The 20,469-nt window shown below is 55.0% G+C and overlaps 2 protein-coding genes across 2 annotated transcripts; one reads left to right on the plus strand and one right to left on the minus strand.

Moving 5' to 3' along the window:
- Positions 1 to 1,649: 1,649 nt before the first annotated feature.
- On the plus strand, positions 1,650 to 9,082 carry LOC108928196 (insulin-like growth factor-binding protein 5). Its single transcript, XM_029256877.1, has 4 exons — positions 1,650 to 2,352; positions 6,631 to 6,845; positions 6,924 to 7,043; positions 7,381 to 9,082. The coding sequence occupies exons 1-4, from the start codon at positions 2,034 to 2,036 to the stop codon at positions 7,516 to 7,518; spliced, it is 792 nt and encodes a 263-aa protein (XP_029112710.1). The 5' UTR covers positions 1,650 to 2,033; the 3' UTR covers positions 7,519 to 9,082.
- Positions 9,083 to 10,591: 1,509 nt separating this feature from the next.
- LOC108928191 (insulin-like growth factor-binding protein 2-A) lies at positions 10,592 to 20,022 on the minus strand. Its single transcript, XM_018742005.2, has 4 exons — positions 18,979 to 20,022; positions 16,519 to 16,685; positions 13,394 to 13,534; positions 10,592 to 13,086 (listed from the first exon to the last, which is right to left on the minus strand). Exons 1-4 carry the CDS (start codon positions 19,613 to 19,615, stop codon positions 12,928 to 12,930), a joined length of 1,104 nt encoding a protein of 367 aa, XP_018597521.2. The 5' UTR covers positions 19,616 to 20,022; the 3' UTR covers positions 10,592 to 12,927.
- Positions 20,023 to 20,469: the final 447 nt, after the last annotated feature.

Here is a 20,469-nt window from a genome sequence, read left to right on the forward strand (position 1 = left end):
GGGGGGGGCTGTCTGTTGACACAAATGTTTATCAACAGAATAAAGACTCCTGACGAGAGGACGGCCCACCTCGGCCACTTCCTGTTTCTCAGTGCGAAGGAGCCCTGCGCTGTGTGCCCTCTCATTGTACTGCACTTTTACATCACATTTTAGAAGCCAAAACATGTTGGACGAATCCTTCGGACCGTTTCTAAACATCCTACAGGACCGGACCCCATCCCACCCCCCGCAAGAGCACTGGACTCCTCCACCTCTGGCCACCTGGTGGTCCTACTAACATCAACAGTGTCACAGGTCTCAGTGTTGTGTCCCTCGGAGCTGCTGAATCCCTCCCCCATACCACAACGAACAAGGGTCTCAAACCCATCTCTTTGAGAGCCACTTCTTCCCTGACCTCCTGACAGCTCCATCACTGAGTCCAACACCATCTGCTCTCATGATCTGTATGTTTGCTTCTTGAATGTCACTTCTAAAGGCTCGAGCTCAGCTCTTCACACAAGCAGACCCACAGCTCTTCGAAGGCAGGGAAGGACTGGAAGACTGGAGTCCTGTGCTGTCAGTCACACTGAACCTCCTCTCCCAGCTCTGGGCTGCTGGAGTTGGAAAGGGCGCCGTCTAGTGGCAAGTGGCCCCCCCTGCAGCCTGCACTTTCAGCAAGGAACTGGCCACCGAAAGCTCCACATCCACTCGCTGAGAGCAGGAGGCAAGATGTGACGGAGAGTAAAACATGGGTAAAATAAGAGAGTAATACAGAAGTGCGGTGAAGGTCCTGTCTGCCTCCTCCACGCAGAGCACACACGCTTCTTCGTCCGATGGAGTGTGGCAGGTACAGGGCGGCCTGATTCGTGTGTGTGTTACATCTGCACAATCCAGTGACCCAGGCCAGGGCTGCACCGAGCCCTTCACACCGTTCCAGTCTCACATGTATGTGCAGTGCGTGGAAAGGTGTGTCACAGGGACCGGGCATGTGATGGAAATTGACCCCCCCTCCCGCCCCGAGGAGCGCTGCACCCTCTCTTCCGTGGATTTGTATAATCATATAATAAAATAAAGGTGTATCGCCCCCCTCCCCGCTTGAACAGCGTTTCCAGAACATTCCAACATTCCTGTGTGTTTGCTGAAGATTCACTCAGGTGTCGTGTGTAGAAATCCAAACGCACACAAACACTCCCGCTTATTAAGGAGTGTTTCTGTTTAATCTTTATTTCCCGGCTTATTAGTGTATTTTTCTCTTTATTTCTCTTATTCACTTGTTTTTTCTCTTTATTTCTTTATTTCGCTAAATAATTCACGTACATTTAGATTCATTTTTTATTTCTCCTCCTTATTTTCTATTTCTATTTCTATTCTTCCCTGACGCAGAGAACCGCACCCCCAACCCCCACTGTACCCACGGGTGTCCAACCGGCTTTAGCTCCCCTGCCCCCCCCAACGCGCCCTACAGTATGTCATCCTTAAGTTCTCCCGCGATCCTCCTTGACCGAGGGTGCGGTAGTGGGGGTGGAGGTGGGGGTGTAAGGAAGGTGGCCGCGTGCCAAGCCGGGAACGAGCACCTGACGGACACAGCGTGCGCGCGCGCCTCCCGCCTGCCGCTGCTCGCATTCATGTTCCGGGGTCCGGCTTCTGGAGCGTTTATAAACGAGAGAGAGAGAGAGCGGAGAAGCAGAGAGTGGAGTCGGGTTCGAGTGAGCGAGGATCGGTATCGAGAGGAGGAGGAGGAGGAGGCGCTGGAGGAAGAGGAGCGGGTCTGTCTGTCCGTCACAGAAGACTGTACTTCGCTTTACTACAGTAAATAAAGGGCTTTTTCACCTTTCTCGCACTCCGACGACACCTGGCTGGATAGAACTCCGGGACTCCCTTGGGGACACCTGAGCCGCGGCGCACAGGTGACCGCAGGTGACCGCAGGTGACCGCGGGGGCGGAGCCTCCCTCTCCGAGGACCCGAGACGCGTCCGTCCGACGCCCGATCCTTGCGATCGCCCCCGCGCGCCCCGGACTCTCCTCCTCGTCCCTTGGCTCCGCACGCGGAGGCGATGGCGCTCGCGCTTCTCGCGCTCGCGCTCGGACTGCCGCGCGCACTGGGCTCCTACGTGCCGTGCGAGCCGTGCGACCAGAAGGCGCTGTCCATGTGCCCACCCGTGCCCGTGGGCTGCCAGCTCGTGAAGGAGCCCGGCTGCGGCTGCTGCCTGACGTGCGCGCTCGCCGAGGGCCACGCGTGCGGTGTCTACACGAGCACGTGTGCGCACGGGCTGCGGTGCCTGCCGCGCGGCGGCGAAGAGAAGCCGCTGCACGCGCTGCTGCACGGACGGGGGGTGTGCACCAACGAGAAGGGGCTCAAGGCGTCGCACGCGGGTGAGTGTGCTGGGGTGGCCGGGGGGGGGGTTTCGCAGGTGCGTTCAGGTATGTCGGGGGCAGGACTGACACGCAGCGTGCACGTACGCGTGCGGCGCGTGTGCGTGTGCGTGTGCCTCAAATTATATACTGTACCATACGAAAAAGTCAGCGTGCTTAGCCTAAGGTGCGCGTGAAGCCGGAGCTGCTCGAAGCCGTTGGGTCAGATCCGGTACCTGCGCTCCGCTCTGCTTGTTCACCTGCAGATCGCGCGCAACACGTCGTGTCCAGGTGAGGTGTGCCGGTGTCCCCCCGCGGGCAGCGATCCTCGCATGATTTCTTAATAAAACACCAGCACCCCCCCCCCCCCCCCCCCACACACACACACACACACACACACACACACACACACACACACACACACACACACACACACACACCGGTCCTGTGAGAGAGTGTATGAGCGCTTCGTATCTTACCTGAGAGCGAGAAACTGCACGTGCGCGGAGTGGAAAGGTGGACTCGCGCGTGTGCGCGTGTGTGTGTGAGACAGAGAGACAGGCGAACGATTAGAGCTTCGATCGCGAGTCCAACTGCGTGACAGACAGGTGCGCTGATGTTCTTGTAAGATTTGCCGAGCAACATTTTACATTCTACTATTATATAATTTAGTTTCTTTCTTTCTTTTCCTTTCTTTCTTTCATCACCTCTGTCTTCTGAACACTACCCCCCCCCCCCCGCCCCCCCCGCACATTACGGATTCACACCTCCCCCATCCGAGTCCTTCCCTCCTCTGCTCTCCCATTCCCGGGTTCGAGGGTCTCCGGCTCCAGCGACTGCCGTGCGCCTCATTTCTGCTCGCCCAGCCCGTGTGTGTGTGTGTGTGTGTGTGCGTGTGTGTGTGCGCGTGTGCGTGCGTGCGCGCGCGCGCGTGTCCGCAGTGACTCAGCAGAGCGCTGCTGCAGCTCCGCTGTGAGGAGCGACTCCATCAGTCGCCGAAGGATTTAGAGCAACTGCTCTCATTTCCTGTGGGCTCCTGTTTCATCCCACATTTACCGTCTGGGCGAAGGGGGATGGAGGGCGGGGTAGGGGCAGCAGCAGCACCCCGCGCCCTCTCCCTGCACACTCGCACACACTCGCACACACACGCAGAAGCACAAGACCAACCGGGTCCCGTATTTTTGCAGAAAAAGCCTCGGGAGCAGAAGGTAAAACTGCCCCAAAACCAGGAGCAGGAAAGGTCCTTCAGACTTGTTGAAGGCTGCGGATGAAATGCAAAGAATTATGTGTGTGTGTGTGTGTGTGTGTGTGTGTGTGTGTGTGTTCGTGTTCATTCGTTCTGGTTTCATCTGCCACTACAAAGGGTGACTGAGATCATCAAGGGATGATGGACAACGTATCTGGGCAGGTTAAACTATGGGCAGATAGGTTCTCCGAAACCCTCGAAACAGTCATCTTCGTCATCGTCATCATCATCATCCCTACTGTTCCAGATGTGCTCCACCAGAACACAAATGACCAACCAAGGTTGCTGATCATGTGATGCTCCTCACACTGACCAAACTGTCCTCACCTCACCTGAGCCCTACGTGCCAATGAGTGTGTTTGGAAGCACGACGTCGACATGGAGACAAGACAAATCTTTCCATGACGGGTGCTTGATGCACAAATAAAAGTATTATTTGCAAGACAGAATTTACTGCGTTTTTACTGAGAAATACTGCAAGCATGTGGTTTGTGCATCTTTCTGAGCTCCGGTGTAGTGTGTTTCGTTAAACATGTCCTGCAGCTGAAGTGTTTTATCTAATACATCTCCAGGCTCAGGGCTCTGTTCTTGAACCTCCGCAGCTGTGATATGACGGGATTCTTGAAGCGCAAGCAGGTGGAAGGCATGTGGGCGGAGTCTCAGCTGACCAGTCAGGTGCTCTTGAAGAAGAAGAGTAACTAATAGCGGAAGGTCAAAGTGGGCCGCAAGGAAGGAAGGGATGATCCCATGACCCAGCGCTACAAATGCAAAATGGCTCGGTCGGTCTGGCCAGGATGGTGTTGGGGATCGTGGGTGAGGAAGGGCACTGGAGCAGGACCTCCAGCAGCTGTTGGGTGAAGAATATTCCACGTAAGACAACCAACGTTTCCAAACCCCTGCAAGGGCCCTCAGCGTGAAACCCACCTCACTTAGAAGGTACTCATGGATGTCGCTTGAGGAGGCATTAAGCCAAGAACGTTGAAGTAGGTCAAGCAGGGGGTCCTCCTTATTCCTACTGGACAAGAGCTTCTTAACTGACACAAAAAACATCAATATATCGACCAGCAAGATTAGCGTGCTGGAGAAGAAGGGCTAAGTGGAAGCTCTCTTCATGTTGCAAGGTTCTTTCCCCAGGGGACAAGCACCATCCACAGGCAGAAGGTGGAATCCAGACTATGAGCCAGAGATCCTGCAGAACCCCTGTGGTCCTCAGAAGGGCTTAACTGGAGAGAAGATTAAGCCAACTAATTCTGTCGTGAGATTCTGGCTTGGAGAAGACGTGCGGGGAGAGTCGCCCAACGTGGAATCAGGACGTGCGATTGCTTGTCGGTTCCTCGGAGGATAGTGTGACGATGGAGAGAAGCGCTTGTTTAGTGGTGAGTACAAGTGCAAGTCCTTTCTGGCCAAAGTTGCATTGCGTGATGGCGCAGGATCTGGCGCCACGTGAAGACGGTTATTAATGAGCGTTTTTTATTTTCCACCACTGAGGAGGATCACGTTCTCCTTTTTCGTCCATATCTGCAAACCAGAGAGCTTTTGGACACAGCTGTGATGAGTGTTTATATCCACCTGGAGGAAGTGTTGTACGTCTCTCTCACACACACACACACACACACTCGTAGACACTCCCCCAAAACACTTCCTAGTGGAATGGCATGACGTCCTGGACTTGGAAGAAAAACAAGGAATTCCATGAGATCACCTTCTGCCAGTAGGTGACGGATCCATCCGAACCTCGAAGCCTCGTCTGGGTGGCACCGTGCAGCACTGGGGACTGAGACCAAGTCCAGCGCCACCTGGAGGCCCAGCGAAGCAGTGACAGCTGGAACTACTGGCCTCAAGGGGGCGCCGCACAAAGTGACCTTGCTGTCCTTCCTTAACGTTGCTCGAAGCGGCCAAATTGTGCGATCTTGCTGTGCGGAACACCCCCCCGTGAAGAGGCGGCGTCGGCGTTACGGTCAGCGGGACCCTTCCATCGCGGGGGGGCCAAAGGCTCGAGTTTTGACAAAACGCTTCCTGGAGCCGCGAGCCAACAGCACGGCAGCCGGGACTCCGGTGTCCGACCGTCCCCGGTCGCTTCGGACTCGTCTCTCGCCGCCAGAGCCGGGAAGGAGGGTCGCGGCGGCGGAAAGGAGGCGGCTCGGCTTTCGCGGCGCGTCTCGGCGAACCCGGACCTTAAGATATTCATGAAGGATAATTGCGCGCTGCGTGTGTTAATATTTAAAGAGTGTATCGAGTGCGCCTCCTCCCTGGCGCGTCCTGATGGAAACGCTGGCGAGGGTCCGGAGACGCACGCGGGGCCGTGTCGGTGGACCGCGGGCTCCTGTCACCCGGTGCAGGCCAATGCACCGCCAAAGTGCCAACATGCTGCTTATTTATAGCGTTTTACAGGCGTTCCTGGGGGGTGGTAGGCGCAGGGGGGCGAGCAGAGGGGGCTTCTGTCTGAGGCTCAGCTCTCCTACACAGTGGCCAAGTCATGGGTTGCAGGATCCATTTCAAAGAGCCCCGAAGGTCTGACGGCAGCCGCAGAGGAGCAGGACGCCGCATCATTCCGGGCCATTCCTGGCCATTCCGGACCCTTCCCGGAGAGAGCAGCCTGGGCTGTTACCTGGAACAGTGTCTTTCCGCTGACAGACTTTACTGAAAAATGATACTTGAATAAACCTGCAGAAAAATGCTGCTGCGTGCTCTTCTCACATTGTTGCTCTTGCCCGGTTACCCAGATTTTGGATTTTCATTGTAATTTTACATTTTTCCATATAATTTCCTCCTTGTTCGCTTGCTAATTTGATATGTAATGTTGTGGTCTGGCGGTTTGATGAGCAGGAGAGCTGCAGCAGAATGACAGCTGTGAACGTCTGGGGATTTACACTCGGTGCGTGTCAGTAAAATCGACGAAGGCGCCCCCTGCTGGTCGCTGCTCACTTTAACACGACTGCTCAGGCGTTCACACATTGTCCTCGTTGACCGTTGCCTGCTGACCGAGCCACATCCCACACTGATACGAGGGAGCTATTCACCCGCTTTTTGTGTGTGTGTGTGTGTGTTTACAGACCAGGAGTCCCAGGAGAATGAGGAAGGGGGTGTGACCGAAGCGGCAGAGGACGTGTACCCCGCCGCCAAGGTGCCGCTCCTCCCCAACGACCACATCAACAGGAAGAAGGCGCAGGCCATGCAGAATGACCGTAAGCGGAAGCAGGAGAAGCTGCGGTTCGTGGGCCCGCTGGACTACTCCCCGCCCGGTGCAGATAAACACGAGGCCGAATTTGTGAGTCTGCGGGCGACGGGGTTTGGGGGAGGGGCCTGCCCGTTGACCGTGGTGTCATGCGGAGTATCTCCTGCATAGGGGCCCTGCAGGAGGAAGCTGGATGGCATCATCCAGAAGATGAAGGACACTTCCAGGGTCATGGCTCTGTCCTTGTACCTCCCCAACTGTGACAAGAAGGGCTTCTTCAAGCGCAAGCAGGTGGGTGGCGTGTGGGCGGAGTCCCAGCTGACCAATCGGGCGCTCTTCTGGAAGGAGAGTCGCTGATGGCTGAATGTCGTGAGGAAGGAAGGAATGAGCTGGTGACCCAGCTCTGCGGTCCAGCTCTTTGCACACCTGTACACATGTGTCTGCAGTGTGGGTCATCACCTGCTGCGGCTGAGGGGTCACTGGGCTTTGACTTACAGGCTGTTGGTTCTAATCCCAGCTGCTACCTCTCCTGAGTCGCTTCAGGGGGAGACTGCACAGCGCTCACCTGTCCTCGTCTGTCCTCGTCTGTCCTCACCTGTCCTCACCTGTCCTCACCTGTGCTCCACAGTGCAAGCCGTCCCGTGGAAGGAAGCGGGGGATCTGCTGGTGTGTGGACAGATATGGGGTCCAAATCCCCGGCACAGACTACAGCGGGGGCGACGTGCAGTGCAGGGACCTGGAGAACGGCGGCAACGGCAACGAGTGACGCTGCAGCCGAGGCCCCTCCCCCCGACCGCCCGCCCGTCTCCACCCCGACCGGAGCCTGCCCCCCGCTCCCCCCCTCCTGCCACCCCCCCGAGATTCGAGATGCAAAAGAGCAAAGCGAGGACGCGGACAGACAGGTGAAGCTGTCCCACGGCCCTGGACACGCACCCCGACTGCGGGACAAGATATTATATTCAGAACGTGTTTATAGAGTCGCGTACAATCTGGGCTTCGAGCATCGAACCGCTTCGTAAAAGTAGTGCAACGTGGAGAAGGGTGAAAAAGAGGACGTGCACACAGCCCGCCTGTGGTCTCTCACCGTGTTTTACTGTTGTGGCGTTTCACACGATTTCAGGAGCTGCGTTGTTGTTGCTGTTTCTTCCTCCGTTTGTTTTCCTCGTCGGGATTTGCTGACACGCTTCACACTCGTTTGGCGCGCGTTTCGCCCTTCAGCTCCTTTCCTTGGGGGGCGGGGGTCTAGGATAAGGCTGGCTGCTGCCCCCCCGCCTGTCGTGTATGACCCGCAGCAGGTTTCCCCAACCAAATCCTCTGCTGGAGCGCTTAGTCACCTTCGAACCCTGAGCCGACTGCATCTCCACTGGCGCCTCAATTCAGGGCGGCGCTACTACGGGATCCCAGCCCTGCAGAGGGGGGCGTGGCGATGGGGGGCGAGGCGTTCGGGTGGTTCCGTAACCCGCGGTTACCCAAACACACCGACTGTGCCTACAGCACGCAACCGGCAGCAGCCAAAGCGCCCCCTCCCCCCCCCCAACCTGTGCTGCTAAGCATCATGGGTAATACTGTGACACAGGGAATACTGTGAGGCTTCTAGAACATGACCCCTCCCACTTCCCACGACTGCTGGGCACCTGACAGAGTGGGCAAAGGTATATGAGGTGTATGAGCGGCTGGGCCCCGGACACCCGGGTGCGAACGTCTCCTCCCAACGGCACCGACGCCGAGCAACCGTTCAACCGCGGAGCTGTGTCGTGGGGTCACTCGGCGTTCCCACCGACTCCTGCGGCCACACCTGCTCTAAACTATGCAAAAAAAACCCAGACCGATTTGCGTAGTTCCTGCCATGCCGAGCTGAGCCACCTAAGGGCATCGGGGTCTTGGACTATGGGTCGGATCGGGTCTCCCATGTCCTAGTGGATGCGTCCCTCGCCGTCCACACGTGTTCTCCTGCGCACGTTGTCATCCTCACCATCCATCCGTGGCACCGCAGGTCACACCAGTCAGAGTCCTCCCGAAGTCGAACCTCGTAGGTAAATCTCAGTGCCTTTCTACATGTAAATACGATCATTTGATTGGCCGTTTGCATAGAAGATGCGGTTAGAGATGCGGTCCAGTTGAAACAGGGTGCAGGTGAACTAAGATTCCTCTCTGACGCTAAGTGGACCGTGCGAGGATGTGGGGAGGGGGCCTTAATCCCTCTCTCCTGTTCGGCTGGACAGGCGACAATCCCGGCCCCCCCGGTCACCTGATCGGCTTCACTTTGGCGTCTCCTAAACATATATATATATATTTTTTTTGTCCCACACAGACACATTGTCTGAAACCGCTTGTCCCATGCGGGGTCGCGGGGAGCCAGAGCCTAACCCGGCAACACGGGGCGTAAGACCGGAGTGGGAGGGGACACACCCAGGATGGGACGCCAGTCCGTCGCAAGGCACCCCAAGCGGGACTCGAACCCCACACCCACCGGAGAGCAGGACCCGGTCAAACCCACTGCGCCACTGCACCCCCTGTCTCTCCTGAACATATGTGACCGCACGCGGTTGCAATGCACCTTCCTGCAGGAGGTACCTGAGGAGGTGTGCGCTGTCCCCGTAGCCACGTGCCACCAGAAGCAGAAACACGGTGACCGGTCGTTTCAGGTCATTTCCCACAGTTCACAGCAGCACTGAGCTTAGATGTTAATCAATGTAAACAGAGTCTTCTCCGAAAGGAGGAGCGGGTCTCGACCCACAGGGGGAGGGGGGAGGACCCCAGAGGCACAGAACCACTAATGACCTTTGAACCTTAACTATCTGCACAACCTGCGCAGCGTACGCTGCGGCATGCAGCTGAGTGCTGACAAGGGAGTAGTTGAACCCGGGACCAGGGGCTGCTAGGCCAGGTCCTTACCAGGTGGGATCCGCTATGAGGTTCTTCCTCCTCATCCTTCACTGGGTTCTGCTGCAGTTCACACCATCAGGGGGTCTTTGGGCTGCTTCGCCAACGCGGTCGCGATGCGTGACCTCGCTGACCTCACGAACCAAAGAAAACGAGTCGAACCCGAACTCTCAACCGGTGCGAACGGAAAAGGCGGAGGTCCGAAACAGCCCTTCGAGCTGCAATTCGGAGCTGTCCCGAACAGCCCCTGGTGCCCCCTCCGGTTCCCAGTCTCCCACCTGGTTAGAGTATTGCAGTGACCACGGCTCACATCACCGCATCTCGCACAGCACGCAGCACCGCCCGTGGAGAGAACCGATCGAACCTGTGTTACTCTCACCTTCGGACTCTGAGCAGCTTGTGACAAGGACAGTGAAGGTGATCAGCCTACAGAACTCTTCATAAACTCTTTAAAGAATCAAATTATTAAGAAAGTTAATATCACTGTGTAATATTTATTCATTCAACTTGTAATTTATGTACTCCTCTCGCCTTTGTCTTTTTGCTACGACAAAGCATTTATTTAAATAAAGTTGTGTATTTGAAATCTCATTCACGTTGTGTTCTCGCTCAATTTCACATCTCCCGGAATCCCGGAGCCTCGTCCGACACGCGAGAAAGACGGGTCCAAAGTCGAGCTCGGAACACACAGCACACAGCGCTTCGCAGTTTTCTTCCCGATGCGGTGGAATGAGCTCCGTGTGCCTCAGAGCTGCTGAATCCCTTCACCTTCCACGAAGGGTCTCAAACCCATCTCTTTGAGAGCCACTTCACTCCTGACCATCTGATGTCTCCATCGATGAGTCCAACGCCATCTGCTGTGATCATCTGTGTATTTGCTGTGTGAATGTCACTTCTATAGGAGCTACTGGAGGGATGTGAACCAGCAACATGGTGGTGCCACACACACAAGCTGTGTGTCCATAGTCCTGTGTGTGTGTGTGTGTGCGTGTGTGCACGCATGTCTAAAGCTCTCATCTGTTATTGACACATCTGCGATATTCTCAGCTGTATGTTACTTTACAGAAAAGTGTAAACACAAGGTAATAAAAGTAAATATATAAACTGGATCCTTATCCTACAAACACCTTTTTCGGTGGCGTCGCTGGGGGGGTTGCGGAGCGCACCGGGTGGCACCAAAATGAGTGTATAAAATTTGTGTGCGGTGTGTCAGCAGAAATGTATTATTTTGTATAAAAATATCCGTCAGTAGTTATAAGAACTAAAACATTGTTCGTAATGAACCCACTTTACATGTATCAATATTCCTACAAGGGTAAAACTCTGCGCTCGTTTGCTTTCTTTACCTTCTAATGCGCTCCGCTCACAGCTCTCATTATTACCCAATTACAATTCAATTACATTACAATTACAATACAGTTAGAGTGATGCTTCGAATCACATGCTTTCGTCACCACTCTTTTTTACAGTCACTTTTTTGGCTGTTTTAACTACAATATTGTGGTAGCAATTTAGTATTTGTGAACCTACATCAATCACATTATAATAAACATAATTTTCATGTCGTTCTTAAAAGTTTTTACTTCCAGTTCTGCTGTTTTCTTACCGAATTTCCCCTTGAACCACATGAAACGGCATCATTTCAGTTTTGCTACTTGTTTAAGTCACTACCGTTGCCACTGCATTCAGTGATACAGGAGAATTACGATTTACGAGTAACGGTAGAAAAAACGTCAGCAAGGGTTCCGTATGGCCTGCCCGTGGGGGGGGGGGTGACGCCACTGACCTTTCCCGGAACCGGACGTTCGCTTCATTCACATTAATAGGTTATGTAAGAACCTTAAATAGAGTTATAATAAATAAATGCTTTCACTATTTAACATTTAAGTAAAGCTTCAAGCTACATTCGAATGAAAAATAAAAAGGCCGAAAGAAAGACTCCGTCTCCCCAAAGTCCCGTCCAGTCCACACCGCCGACGCCTTCGTCCGGTCATCGATCGCGGTCACGGGCCGTAAACACCGCGGAAGGGAGTTGAATCCGCTGCCGCGCGTCGGCCACCGAGCGCAACCCCTGCGGCATCGGGGGGGGGGGCCACGCGATGAGACGACTGGTCGTCCACTCATCGCTAAACAAATCAGAGAAGAAAACTGGAGAAAAATCGAACGAAGACAAAGAGCCTGTTGGCAAACCGATGCAGTTTTCCGTTTGCTCTTTTCCTGCCACTCATTGCTCATTGTTCTCGCACCGCAGGCGCGGAAACGGTGAGAAGCCCAAGAAGTAGGCGGACGCCGTGAGGGGTCGTTCTGCTCATTTAATGATACATTGCATTGCTATGGTCTTGAGCTCCGTGCGATAATACATGTACAATCGGCCCGTCTTCGACGCGGTAAACCGTCCTTCCCGTCATCCCGCATTTCCAGCGCGTTCAAGGCGAACCGAAAGTCAGATGGAGCTCCGCTGCTAAGTGCTCGAAGCGCTCTACGGGCAGGGAAGGTTAATAGGAACAACGGTGGGAACGAGTCCAGTCCACGCAAAGAGGACGATGGAGAGACGAACTGGAGACAAACGCTAACGACAGTCACGCTTCGCTACACTGACCGACAACACAGTGACCCGCTGCTGCTCGTTTCCGTGGAGTCGAACCCGAGAGCTGATCCCGCAGGTCCCGCTACGCCGGCTGCGGCACAGAATGGAGGTTCTCGGGTGCTCTCGGCCGGAGGGGAGGCCTTACGGGCGCCGCTCGTGCGGAACCGCGTCCAAGGAAGAGGTTCGTGGCACGAAGGCCACGTGGCATCCGGAGCACCTGGCCTCAAGCGGGTGTGGCTCGAGACCTTCGAAGTGCACCTGGCGAGGGGGGCGGGGGCAGAAACGCGAAGGCTTCGCCATGCAGGAAGCTTCACCTGAAAAGAAGCCAAAGGAGATCTCCGCTTTCTGTAAAAATAAAAGGCGCTGATCAGGACTGGCGGGCAAACGGCAGGGGTGTCGGCCAATCAGAAAGCAGGACGGGGCGGTCAAATGAAGGGACGCTTGGCCTCAACAGCAGAAACTGCGCGGCGCCCCAGTGGTGCACAGGAAGAGGCGGAGCCGCCCAACAGGTGACACCCCGCCTCCTCCAGGTGTGCACGTGAGCAATGAGCCTTGCTTCTGTCCCGTTGCGGCGGAGTCGCAGGGACATCGTCGCTCGGTTCTGGCTGGACATGTTTAACAGACACGTCTCACACACACACACACACACACACACACACACACACACACACAAACAAACTGGATCTCCCTTTCAAATAGCTCCGGCTATTTCTGCAGCGGTGCCGGCGGCTCCATGTCGGGCCCCCCGAGGTGCTGGCCGCAGTTGGGGTCGCCCCTTACCATGGGGGATGTAGCGATCTGCCGGCCCGTGTGGGGGTTCACACACCAGCACTCACCCCTCTGCCCGTGGACCGACATCTTGCACTGGAACACAACAGGGCACGAGGGCAGTGATGATCGAACGGCCAGCAGGGGGCGCCGCGCTACAGCTACCAGATCCGACACTTAAGCCGCAGGTAGAGGGGCAACGACAACGTGTTGAACTGCTGCCAGATTCACTGTGTTTAGCAACAGTAATAACGGCGGCAAAAGTGCGAAAATGTATCTTTTGGTTTTCTGCTTCCGCCGAACTTCTGTCCATTAGCATTAGCTGGAGATGTGCGTCCCTGCCCGTACAGACAGGATGTTCCAGCCTCGCTCCGTTCTCATCGGTACGGCCTGTCAGTCTCACCTGTTTCACGTTATACTGCCCCCTCTTGTCACAGTTGGGGATGTGCAGGGCGTACAGCTCCTCCAAAGGTCCTCTGCTCTCACTGAAGGGCATCCGGGCGATCCGCTCCAGAACGTGGTCCAGTTCCTGCTGACACTGGGTCTGGAAGGTGAGGACCAGACCCCCCCCCCACCCCGCCCCCCCGAGACCGTCCCGTCAGACTGCGTTTATAGTCTGCTCATTTATTGTTCTCCAGGGAGCAGCAGCAGCAGCAGCAGCAATACCAGCTGGACACCCCCTCAAAAGTGAGCCCATTAAATGAGAGAGCATGATGTGCTTAAAGGGACGGTACACCTTTAACATAAAAATACAGAATGAACACATTTGCCAAAAACTGGGGAAATGTGATGCAGCAGTACTGCCACATATCACAGCACAGCACTGGGTGTCTTTTACTGTTTCTTGTCTCCTCCACTGATTACACTGGTCCATTCACTGTGGTACCACGGTGCACGCACGAATATACTCTTCACCGTAAAATGATAAAATAACGGTTAAATTTTGGTGTAAACTTTTATCTATCTTTGGTACTGAATGATAATGATTTTTAGCACCAGATGGAAGAAGAAAGTGATGCTCAGGTCACATTAACAACATTTTCTCTTTTATTCCAGACCAAAATACCCTCCTTGCCCCTTCATGATACATCGTTTCACTGTATAGCATCTTTTCAGCCTGTATGAGTGTGCTAGAGCGGGACGCCCTGTATTCTCTACCCATCTGTCTGTCTGTCTGTCCGTCCGTCCATCCCTACGTCCATCCGTCCCCAGGAGAGCTTTGCGGTGTTGTCCACCAGAAGAGGGCGCTCAAGTAAAAAGTCTCAGACTCATTGAGCTTATGGTCCTCACCATGCTTCTGTCCTCTGTTACTTGGACTGTCCAAAAAGGGGGAAAGGGACAATAACGGAGGGACCTTTGATTATGAAAGGGCCGTGGAGATGAAGGCTATTTTGAGACGGCTGCACGAGCGACGGGCCGAAGGCTTTCTGTTCGGCGCCAGAGTTAAGGAGGTAGAGGAGAAAGAGAAGCGAACCTCCTACTTTTCTAATAAGGTGAAGGACTTGAAACGCAATAGAGGGTTTACCTCTCCGCGGAACCAGCAGGGTGAGTCCTTCACCGACGCTGCCCAGATGCTGGAGGTTGCACCGTTTTCACAGAAATCTTTTTAAAGTCAGGGAAAGGGACCCGGTAACAGAAAGGAGCTTTTTAGAGAATTTGACGTCGCGGGTTCCTGAACGCGTCCTTGGTGGCTTAGAGCCCCGTCACTTTGCTCCAGCCGTGGGAGGTGCTTGGTAAGACGAATCGGCACAAGGTTCCCGGCCTTGACGGTTTACCGGTGGAGTTTTATTCCACGTTTTGGCATGTCTTGGGCCACCTTTTTCGCGTGTTGTCGAGGAGGTGCTGGGCAGGAGCATGCTTACTAAGAGCATGAGGACGGGGTGCTCTGCTCGTTGTACAAGAAAGACGATAAAGCCCATCTTGCCAACTGGAGACCCCTCGTGATGCTTTGCGTCGACACAAAGATCATCGCGAAGGTCCTGACCGAGCGCCTGAAGAAAGTGACGACCTGGTCCTTCGCGACCAGACATTCAGCGCTCTGGAATTTGTACCTGGTCCGGGATGCGATCGCCTGGGCGAAGGACCGAAAGGTTCTCCTCGCGTCGCTCGGTTTGGACCAGGAGAAGGCCTTACGCCGAATGGACACAACTTCCCGAGGTGGGCGCGCGTGCTTTACGCTGAGGTAGGTAGCCGAGTTACCATCAACGGCTCCCTCGGGTTGTGGGGGGGGGGGGAGGTGCCCCAGCGTAGCGGAGCGAGGCAGGGCTGTCCGCTCTCCCTGCTCCTCCACGCTCTTTACATCGAGCCGCTGGCGGCCGCCTTTCGCATCCACCCGAGGGGCGGCGGCGAGGCAGGAAAGCCGGCCCAGTATGCGGACGACACTACGTTGTTCCTGCGCTCGCTCGGGCGCTCGGTCCGGTTCGGACGTTCGGGGGCGCCTCGGGCTCGGCGCCGAACCTCGGCAAGTCTGCAAGCCTCTCATCAAGTTCTTTGGCAGCTGGAAAAACAGAGCGGACGGCATCGGTGGTTTTTCCCCGATGCAACAGTCCTCTCGAAGCGTCGGGGGCCAACTTCCTTTCGGAAAGCGTTGCCAGGGTCAACCGGTAAGAACGCTCGGGCAAAGCCAGACGGAAAACGGGTTTGCGGAGGACCAGGTCCCTCTCCTCGATAGGGAAGATGCTGGTGCTGACGGCGGACGTCCTCCCTACGTTGTTCGTTCATGATGGAGAAGGACGTCACGCAACGGAGATACTTAGAGGCCAAAGAGAGGTGGAAGGGCCTCTTTTTGGCTGGAACCCCACGGGTTTGTGGCACATCCTCCATCCTCGGGTGAGTAACACACGTCCTTTGGCTCTGACTGAATATTTTTGGTAAATCTAAGTGTTTAATCGCACATTTTTATAATTTATAGCACTTATTGTACTGTCAAGCAGTCACTTTTAAATGATTACTTGTGTGGTGTGTTTGTATTTATTGTCATTGCTATTTGTTTATTCACTATTTATTTTATGTTTAGTTTAATGTAGGTTACTTTATTGTGTGGGTGCTCATTAATTTTTTTTAATAGTGTATATGTATTTCACCTGTTTGGTAAAAACGATCAATAGGGGAGACGTACTGTGTAAAGGAAACGCCCAAGAACGGTAGGTAAGGTGCACGGTAATACCCTGGGAACAGGCCAGGGACGTCCCTCTTGAGCAGTGCCCATTGCGTTATCGGTGCTTTTCGGCCTTGCGGTTTGTCTTCTACTGTCTTACAGGTCCTGTCATGCAGTCTTTATATTAGTTTGTTTTATTGATTTTATTGTTTTATTTTGGATTTTATAAACAGCATGAGAGTTTTTGGGATTTGTTTACCGAATAAAGATTTTAACTGTCGGAAATGATGAGCGGAGAAATTTTTACCAGTCGAGTTGGACAGTGTGTGGAACCAGACACCGTTGCTGGGCTGCTAATCCATTCTCGTCGGTAGAAAAAAAAAAAGGGGGGGGGGGGAGGAGGGGGGACAACAGGGCTGAGGCTCCCTCACCAGCTTCACCGGGGGGGGTCTCACATCGTCTGCTTTGTTGGACTTCATCTTGGTCCTGATCTCCTGCCGGTGCTGCCACACGGCGTTCTTCTTCGGGTCGTCCTTGGTGGGCCTCCGCAGCGGCGGGACCTCGGTCTGACTCGCCTCCGATGGGTCCAGAACCTCAGCTGAGCGGATAGATAACGTAGAATAACTGTGGAGCTGGAGCTCGTGCGGACAGAGAGACACCGGGGCGACGCACCCAGTACTGACAATAACAATAACAGTAATAATAACAATGACGGCTCAAGGGTCATCGGTCAAGTTTTCACCCCATAGAGGAAAAACAGCAACAGCTGGTAGCATAGTGGTTACAGCTACTGCCTTTAGACCCCAAGGTCATGGGTTTGAATCCCAACTCTGGCAGTAGTACCCTTGAGCAAGGTACTTAACCTAAATTGTGCCAGCTGTATAAATGGGGAAAATAGTTGTAGGTTGATGAACATAGTAAGTCACTTTGGACAAAAATGTCACATAAAACTGAGTAATGCAGTAATTTGCTGCTGAAGGTGTAAGTAGGACCAGAACAAAGAAACTGTGATTAGGCTTATCAAGGGTTGTGTTCTCCCACACACAACCATCTGGAACAATATCAGACACACAGAAAGTAGGGTTATGTTCCTGCTCTCTGCTCCGCTCACAGGGTCATGACCTCCTTCCCACCTGCTCTGCTCTTGGGCCAGATCCCTAGGCCACTTGTGAGGATGTGAATATGGTGAGAGAACCATTTCCTGCCCCCTCAGCCATGCTGCTCCACATACAGGACAGGGTTTACTTTACCCGGCCAAAACACAGGCGAAGTACAGAGAAGGTCCTGGAGAAACCATTAAGGAACCCTTAAAGGGCTAGCACAGCACTGTTACCAAGACTGCAGACACAAAGTTGGGGGGGGGGGACCCCACAGACTTGATGCGAACCTATTTCCCACTGTGCGAGCAGCACCTCCTGGTGAACTGCTGCAAAGTATCACCGTGGGCCTGGAACCGGCTGGAAACACGATGCAGAACCCGAACTCGGGACTCTGCTTACAGTTTATAGTCTGTACATCCATGAGCCTTCTCACAAAAGGTTTGAAACGGTGACGTTACAGCAAAGAGATGAGGAGAGGGCGTTAGTTAGAGCCTTCCACTCAAAAGACTTGGGTTCGAATCCCACCTGCTGCTGCAGCACCCTTCACTTACCTTGAACTGATACAGTAAAAATGTTGTATCAATGGGTAAATCAATGGGAAAGTGGGCTGTCTCACACTGCTCCAAAAAGGTAAACAACCTGCAGCTCCTGCACAGGTGCATTACCTGTTGAACGCACCCCCACCACTACCATACCGGAGGCAAAAAAGTGCAAATGAGTAGGGCAAACCACAGCAACTCAGTGTGAGTGTGATGACCCAGCAGAAAAAGACCTCATATTCGGTGTGTGTGTGTGTGTGTGTGTGTAGGGCGGGGGCCTCTGACATATGCACATATGTTAAAAACATAATGATTTTTTATTGCATCACATCAGTCGATGTTTACTCTGCACCAAACCAGATCTGTTTGTTTACCTTGAGAAAGGGTCCGGAACCGGGTCGCCCCCCCACCACGTACATAAACCTGACCCACTTTCAGCGATTGGGTACTGTGTGTGTGTGTGTCTGTAGGAACCTGCTGAGTGCAAACAAAGCACACCGTGCCAGACACCCAAACAGCTGCGGTCAACGGCGCATCGACAGCGCTTCGACCGTTGATCGACCGCACCACAGTTTCGACTGCACCGTGCTGGGGGCCACCACGGTCCTCGAACCCGGGTCTCCTACGCAGCTCTTTCCTGAGAAGGACCTCTTTTTGGTGGGTCCATCACACACGGCACCGGCGCTCCAGCCCCCCCCAACATACAGCCGCACTCACGAGGGGACTGTAGAAGGAAGAAAGTGCCTCTTGAACCCAGCAGGAAGTGGGAGGGCGTGGCTGTATCAGCGCTCCCTTCACGCCCGGCGCCGCTGCTGTGTCCACATCTCGGGTTCGACAGGGTCGCTGGGCACATCAGCAGAGGCAGCAGCAGCAGCAGCGGCGGCGGCGGCAGCAGGAAGGGGCTCCTCCTCCTCCTCCTCCTCCTCCTGAGAGCATCAGGTGTGGCCTGGTGGTGGGGGGTGCTGGGGGGTGACACTTGGAGAACGGGAGTGGACTGGACACACCCCCTTGGCCACGCCCCACTGGCTGACCCTGACACAGTGACACTGCGGTCACTTCCGCCTTTTGTTTCGGTCCTTCTTCACGCAGGTGGTGCTGAAGAGGCTGCGCGTGCAGTTCTTGACTGGAGTGTCTGTCGGTGGACGGTCACTGTGTGATGCTTTAAGGTGCGCGAGCGCGCGCGTATGTGTGGGACCGCGGCCGACTGACAGGGCCGTCATCATACGCCGGCGTGACCATGTTCATCACTCACCGCTCGTCTCGCGCTGCTCCTCGCTCCCGACGCCGGGCTCCCCCAGCTCCACCTTGCGCGCGCACGTCCCGAGCCCTCGGACCAGCTGCTCCAGGGGCAGTTCGGACCCCGGCGTGGGGTAGCAGCGCAGCCCGCCCGAGCAGCGGGGCGTGTACACGCCGCACGGCTCGCCCTCGCGCCTCGCGCACACCGGGCAGCAGCCGCAGCCCGGCTCGCGCACCATCTCCGCGCACGTCTCCGCGAGCGCCGGGCACGCGGCCTGCCGCTCCGCCGTGCAGCTCGGGCAGCGGAACACGAGCTCGCCGAGCGCCGCTTCCGCCGGTGCCGCCGCGCACGCGAGCCCCGCGCACGCGAGCAGGAGAGCGCGCCGCGCGCACCTCTCCATGTCTGTCAGCGGAAGATTCGGAAAAGCGCGTGACCGATGAAGAAGAACCGGAGCGGTCCGGGTGGGGTGAGGTAGGGTTTGGGGGGCTTTGGGGGCGGAGCGGGTGCGCGCCGTCCAGGTAGAGAACAGCGACACTGTGCGCGTGAACAGGTGAAGTGCGGAGAAAAGCGGCACGTGCCGAGGAGCCGTCCGCAGGGTCCTACAGGCGGTCCGGTTGGAGGCGGGTCCGAACTCCACCCTAGTGTATCTCATCTGCGCGCGCGCGTGTGTGTGTGTGTGTGTGTGTGTGTGTGTGTGTGTGTGTGTGTGTGTGTGTGTGCGCACACACAGTGGAGAACTCAGCTGAGCTACCCCCCCTCAACACACACACACATGCACACACTGCCTTGTAGCTCTAGGGCCAGCAGGTGGCGTAGTGCTTAGAGCTAAAATCCCTTGTCGTGCTGCGGTGCCCTTGATCATGGTACTTACCTTGAATTGATACAGTACAAAGGACCCTGCTAAGCACAGTGTAACACTGTAAGGTGATGATGTCACAACACTGCATTTCATAACTACACAGCACATCTCTGAATGCATGTCTCAAGTGATTCTGTGTTCAAGTCATGGAAATGTTAAAATATAAGCGGTTAACCCAATTTATGTAAATGGAAAGCCCCCCCCCCCCGGACACTTAATTGAGAACAGGGCACTCTGTTACTGAGAATCTCTGCACTGTGACCCGTGTGGTTCAGTAAATTTCGACACGTGACGTGTAGCAATCCTGGGTTCCAGTTCAAAAGTGTTTTCTTCAGCTGCTGCCGCTGCGAGCTCCCGGCAACAAAGTGCAGGTGTTCCGGAACGTTCTGGCGAGAGACACAGTGTTTTCTCCTTGTCTCTGGATGTGCATAATAACGCTGAGATGGAGCAATTCTGCCCTATTTTACACCCTGTTCTAGGCTTCGCTGCCCTTCGACGCCTACGAGAGGTCAGAGGCCCGGAGCATGACCGGTGGCACCTTGGAGGGATTCTCTCTGGACCAGGTAGTCAGCAGAAAGCAGGTGGACCTCAGCTTTGCTCAAAATGTAACCGGTACTGGGCCACCGCTGCAGTGGGGCTGAAGGTCT

This window comes from Scleropages formosus, chromosome 12 (genome assembly GCF_900964775.1).
Source record: "Scleropages formosus chromosome 12, fSclFor1.1, whole genome shotgun sequence".
Taxonomy (NCBI): Eukaryota; Metazoa; Chordata; class Actinopteri; order Osteoglossiformes; family Osteoglossidae; genus Scleropages; species Scleropages formosus.